This window comes from Monomorium pharaonis, chromosome 1, assembly GCF_013373865.1.
Source record: "Monomorium pharaonis isolate MP-MQ-018 chromosome 1, ASM1337386v2, whole genome shotgun sequence".
NCBI classification, from domain to species: Eukaryota; Metazoa; Arthropoda; class Insecta; order Hymenoptera; family Formicidae; genus Monomorium; species Monomorium pharaonis.
Window position 1 is genome coordinate 32469528 of NC_050467.1, and position 6573 is coordinate 32476100.

A 6573-nucleotide genomic window follows, 5' to 3' on the forward strand; every position below is an offset into this window, starting at 1 on the left:
AAACAATTTTTATCTATGGTTCTTTCTGTCGCTTATCAGTATAAACATTTTTTAAGTATAATAATATGCGAGTTGCAACCTGATATAAACAAATTTCTAAGAATATTTATCGTACGGAGCGCCGAATCGTCGGCAGCTAATAAATTTATTCGACAGCTCTTGGAATAGCTATAAACAAAAATCGCTGACCATATCCGATAGCGGTTTGTTATAAACAAATTTTTTATCGCGACAAGGAGCGCCGAACCGTCGGCAGCTTAAATGTCTACATAATGAATCGGTAGTGAGCGCGTTAAAATTAGATAATTGTGGAGAGGATAAAAATTAGATTTTTTTGTGGAGAGGGATAAAAAAAGGGGGTATTTTATGGAGGGGATAATAATATAAAAAAGAGCTCCCGACAACGTTATTGCATCAGTCAAATAGTGGAATACGAACGGTAAAGCTTCATCTACGTTACCGCAGCAGTTGATTGGTGGAAGTCGAATTGTAAAGTGTCTGAAGAAAGAACCGTACGAGATGAACTATTACGTTCCGATCCAACAGAATGACGAGTGCGATAAATCGTAAGTATTTTTAATTAAATTAAAATCTATATATTAAAATCCTATATATTTTCTATATTTTTCTATAACTTGATATATTTTTTTTACAGAACATTATCGCAGCCACGCTATACTCCTCGCATCCTGGGAAGGCGATTCGCTTTAACCGCCACTGCCTACAAATATTTGGATATCGGTGTCAGTGTGGGACGTGAACCTTTTGTGGAGATGATTCTTGGCGACAACAAACGCAATCAGATACAGCTGTCACGTGATACCTGGGTAATAATGATCGAGAAACGCATGGATATCGAGCGACTCCTGCAGTCAACCATCGCTACATCGTTGTGGATTAATGATCTTTTCATCGAACTCGTCAAATTACGTAATGAAATTGTCATAAAATTTACATTAAATAACAAAGCTTTGTATATGAAACCTTTGACCGTGCAATTTTTATTAAATCTTGAAGATGTTATCAATAATGTCTACTTTAAGTTGTGGGATGATATGCACGTAGTAAAAGAAAAATATATTCGATTTGTAAATTGCTTGCAGCGAAATAACAATAATAATAAGTGGGATGCTGTAAAGCTATTAGATGAAATATGTGTAAAAACTTCGCTTATAGATTGCGAACTGATGGTTTATGCATCAGACAATATTGTATATGATGCTTTGAATAATAAATAAATATGTATTTTTATAAACGTTTTAGAAATATTTTTTCCTACTAATTGTCCTAACTTAAAAACTATTTTAATTAATAAACGGGGAAGAGGAAATATAAACGAGTAATGGAAAAATAAAAAATACACAACACATAAAAAATTATTTTTTATTGCTAGACCACTAGTTAAACAGTTTAAATACATTCTGTAAAGCGCAACTGTTCACATGATTCCGACAACGTAAGGTGTACGTAATGTCCAACTTGTTTAGAGGTTTTATGTCTTCGTAATGCACCTCGATATTTTCGACATTAGCTTCCTCTTTCGCCTCGTCCAGGAGTAAGTCCTGCAGCCATTCTCGTTTCTCGCATCCCTTTACGTACACGATAATTTCATCATTGGTTGCAGTTGTACCCATCACGGCCTTTGTAATTAAATCTCTAGCCATGCTGTGCGGAATCAATCCATCCTCCCATGATATTCCGTGATGATTCACTTTCAACCACACCACCTGACGTTTATCTGCTTTGGTAAGATATTCCCATGGATAGGTGGGTGTAAACATGTAGTGGGTGAGTTCAAATCCATCTTTGAGAGAGGCAAATTCCTTAACGATAAATTCTCCACCAACGATGAAACCTTGCATATCCACGAACGTTGGTACAGACATGACAGCTGTCGTTGAGAATACTGTGATCCGTTTCGACGCGTTATAAATTTTTATATCATCTTGATATTGTTTTGGAGAAAAAGTGGCGCCGCACTTAGTTAATTTTGCGCACAACGTTGGTCAACGGGTTGTACTGAATCACACGATCGTGTATAATGAGACAGTACGCGGTAGTGTTCGCGGGCACGTTTTCTCTGCATTCAAATTCTAAGCGTACGTCCACGGTTGCGCTCTTGATCGATTCGCTTTGTCGAGAGCAATCGATAATCACGAATGGACCATTATGTCGAAACATGGTGACGGATTGATTCGGTTCGAGATAATCATATCCGTAATAGTTTTTACAGAAATGTACGTACGTGTCGTACAGAATCAACCATTTATTTTTATCAAAATCTAGATTCAAATCATCGTACGGATAACATTCCGAGTTTAAATAGAGTTTTGCGTTGATTAATTTGCAATGATCGAATCGACTCATGTTTTCAGACATATTATTCTTCCGACCAGCCTGCAGAGCGAAAACGACGTATCGAGGCTTCTCGAGCTGAGTAGCGGTCTTGATGGCCCACGAATGTTTGGTTGTGCTTTGCAATAAAGGATACTCATATAGATCCCAAGAACGAAATGCCATGCTGAGGTATCGCCCGCTTTCCAGAGCACGCAGCATCGACAGTTTATTTATCTCGTTCAGTAACACATGTGGCATTCGCCACTGAACTTTGAGTAATTCAATCTTCGGCTCCAATTCTGAACTTCCCATCAGACAATTGTTATCGTTACGCGCGCGTATTAAAATCAGCTCATGGCGAGCGTTGATCACCACGCGTCTGTAATCTTCACAAAATCCCAACAGCATGTTGAGCGGTACGCAAAAATTAAAATATCCGTTCGGAGGATTCCACGGATCCCAGCCGGCGTTCCTCGCGATTACGCTTCTGGCAGCTGACATAGTTACATAGTTCTTGAGGGTGCTGGTTATTCCAACGTTTCTGTTTCGATCAATCTCCACACCGTCGAGCTCGTATCGAATCTCATCGAACATGAACGCGATGCAATTATTTGCCAATGTCACATCAGATCCCGCAACTGGTTTCTTTATTATAAGTTTTCCTTCAATGTATAAAAAACTTTCGTACGGTAACGTGTAAAGATCCTGCTGTTGTATAGGAATTCTTATCTCATCGTTGTATTCAAACGTCGTGTTGGCGAACGGATTGTACGTGTGAGTCTCGATCTTGACGATGCGATCGTCAAAGATCGGCTCGTCCTCGATATTTAAAATATCCGTCATTGTCGCACAGCAAATCCCAGAGATTGTAGATATTCAACGTTCGACGCGGTGAGCCTCTTTTTCTTGGAACAGTCGGATGATCGAATATTATCGAATGTCGTCGCAAAAGTATCTGATGACTGCTGTAACGTTGGTGTTTTCGTCGTAAAGATGTTTATTTTTCTAGCGCGTTCCGACGAGTTTAGTACGAGCATCTCACGTTCGCGTTATCGTTGCAGCCGTCGTCGCACATGCAATCTGACGGTAATTTCTTCTCCTCGAAAATCGAGCAATCGTCCGTTCTGGTCAACCACGCGTATCGTCAGATTCGTAACGCTCCGCACGATGATCGGCAGGTAAATGATCTGCGACGGCCTTTCCGAGATCTTATATCCAGGTGGCACGTTCGGTGAAAACTCGTGTATCGCGTGCACGCTTTTGTCGTTGCTGTACGCGCCCGCGGTCACGTTGCACTCTACGCCGATAATGTTTACGTTCATTATGTTGACCGACACGTCTGACTCATGCCATATTCGCGGTTCTAGTATACGCTTCGATGTGAATCCCAGGAGCGAGCCGATGTTGTTTGGTTTGCCAAAATTTATTTTGTGTATGCATCTGATCTCACATCTCATCGTATTATAATTTGCGCGGATCGTTATTGGATCTTTATCCCCGCCATTACTACCTTCAGTCGTGACGTCACGTCGCGGACGTATTTGCGAAATCTCACGTTTCAAAAACTCATTAATGGCATGCAACTCGTACGATCCCTCGGGAATCGTAATCTCCGCATTGTTTTTGCCAAAGTAAAATTTATTGTTGGAAGCATTCACGTTCGGTATCGTGTTATATGTTTCAAAGATCGCTAAACCGAGCTCGTAATTGTCGTCGCTCAAATCTATAGCCGGAGAGTAGCTTGCCGCGAGAATGCTGCTTTTGTCGCTCAGCGTAAATGTCAGCGACATGTTTGAACGAATACTCAGATTAAACAGCGCAACGTCGGTCTTTAAATCGAGCGTAAAAATAGCAGACAAAGTTGTCCGCAATTCCTTTGATCGTAAGTTTGATACGACGTTCGATTGTACTCTATCTTTGTCACATCGTCCCCAAAATATCGTACGAGTTCTCTGGGTGGCCGCAGATTGCCGAAACTGTCGAAATACGCTACGTGATTTCTCCTCTTTGCGTACGCTACCCAGTGAGTACCGGGACCCTCCGCATCGTCCAGATTTACGATACCGCTCTCGTTTTGACGCGCACCGCTCGTCGGTAGCGCGTTACGCATAAACACTCCTCTGAAATACGGGATACACAATCGTTTTGCCAATTGAAGTAGTTGCATGTTCGTCGTCACACCCGCGGGTATTCTTAACGCCTCTTTGACATATTTTTTCGTTTCGCTTTTACACCTTTTCCGTACTTGTACGGGGCGAGGTACAGTCCTCGTCCGCCTCTGTACGGGGCGAGATACACTCCGCGCCCTTCCATCGCGCGATTGTAACGTTGCAGCTCCTCGAGCTGACGTCGCGCAGCTTTGCTGTCGTTTACCACCTTTGTCACACCGGCCGCGCCGCCGATCAATGATCCGAGCGCGCCCAACATCGGTAAAATTGGTAACATGCCGCCTCGTCTGGCTGTCGGAAGTATACGTTTTTTTTTCGTTACCTTTTTTTTCTTCTTCATACCCATACCTATCTTTGTCTTGGCTTTCATGGCTGCCCAGACGGCAGCAGCGGCTGCTCTTTCTCCGAGAGCCGAGTCTTTCGCGATTACGCGTGTTTGTGTTTTCGCGGCGAGTATCTCGTCCGCCGCGTGTCTGTCGGCGAGCTCGTTGCTGCGAGAATACGCAATGTCGTGTTTGCGGCACGCCGCGTCCAGCGGATTTATACCTCTATCGCCTCTAGCTAATCGTTTTTCCAAGTGCGTTCCCGGTTCGCAAAATTGATAACTGGGGATATGTAGCTCGAATGGAAGCGCGTTTATCGCGCGATTCAAAAGATGACTACAGCCGCTTTTTACCTTTGCGACAGCTGGCATTCGGTACAATTCTTGATCAACGGCGCGGGTCCGTCGACGTGCGTTTGTTGCCACGGCTGATTATAATGCTCGTTGCAGCGACGATATTGTTGAACTTCGAAATCAGTCTTTATATATTCCGGGAGCTTGTCCCACACGTGTTCGATATAGTTGGCGCACTCGCGTAACAGAACGATCTTTGGTACAAATTGTAACTGTTCAGCGCTCAAATTTATAATATTGGAGGGATGTGATAGTATGAGATACATGTTTGCTACTGAGCGATGTGCGATTTTGCATGCCTATAAATAGTTTCGCGAGATTTTTGTTGCCTAGTAATTTTTTATTACTTGCTCTAAAAAACAGTGTGAGTACTATTATAAAAAATAGTTTTCAAGCCACGAGTGAATCGTCAAAGGGCGATAGTTTACTCGAGCATCGATGATAGGCTCAAGTGGCATCTCCACAGCGTGGGGATGATAAGTACCAAAATCGTAAACAGTAGCCTTCGAAGCTGGACTGACCGTCAGTTCAGTCTGAAGTTTTGCGAAGACACAATGGACTTTTACAATTCCGAAACAATGGCACTGGTTGTAAGTACTTCTTACCTATTTTTACATTATTTATATTAATTTATATCATTTAGATTAATTTATATTAATATTAATTCATTTTTGCAGTGCCTTTGCTATGAGGAAGAGGTGCATATAGCACTTCCAAAAAGTTTCCCGGCTATAGGATATATATATATCCATAGCCGGCAGGCGGTGCGCACGGCTCATCGCCATCCAACAACTTTTCCCGCATTAGACCCGGCTGCATACATCGATTTGCCTGCAATCATTGTAAGTACCATTTTTTATATTTCAACGTATATATTGCGTATTTTTAATGAATAATTAAATAATATACTTTGTGCTTGTTTTAGTGCATGTGTTCCGGCAACGTAATATTAAGAACCGAGATATCCATTCCGCAGCACGTAAACATCCAACAGCACCGATTGCGGGTGCAGTGCAGCCGCCGGATAGATCGAAAATATCATGACTGGATATGGGGGGATATTGAAGATGACAACGATTACAACTACGAAGATATTTTTGACTTACGATATTTATTCGGAATGGAGGTGGTGGAAAAGCAAAAAAACCCGGAAAACTGGGATTATAATGGTTACGCAAATTACGTTTTAGATCAAATAGAAAATACATTTTTTTTATAGTAATTGTGGCGACATAAACCGATAGTCACCACACTAAGCGCCTAACAGCCGCGCAACCCGTCCGACGCTGTAAGGATTTCCAAAAACGCCTAACAGCCGCGCAACCCGTCTGACACAGTAAGAATTTCGACTGTAAGAAAAGTGAAGTGCGCGCGGACGCCACCAGAGGCCAT

At 42.2% G+C, this 6573-nt stretch overlaps 1 protein-coding gene across 1 annotated transcript; it reads right to left on the reverse strand.

Annotated features, from left to right (window-relative positions):
• Positions 1–1980: 1980 nt before the first annotated feature.
• LOC118647079 lies at positions 1981–3180 on the reverse strand. The gene has a single exon (XM_036291286.1). The coding sequence runs from the start codon at positions 3178–3180 to the stop codon at positions 1981–1983; it is 1200 nt and encodes a 399-aa protein (XP_036147179.1).
• Between the last annotated feature and the right edge of the window lie 3393 nt (positions 3181–6573).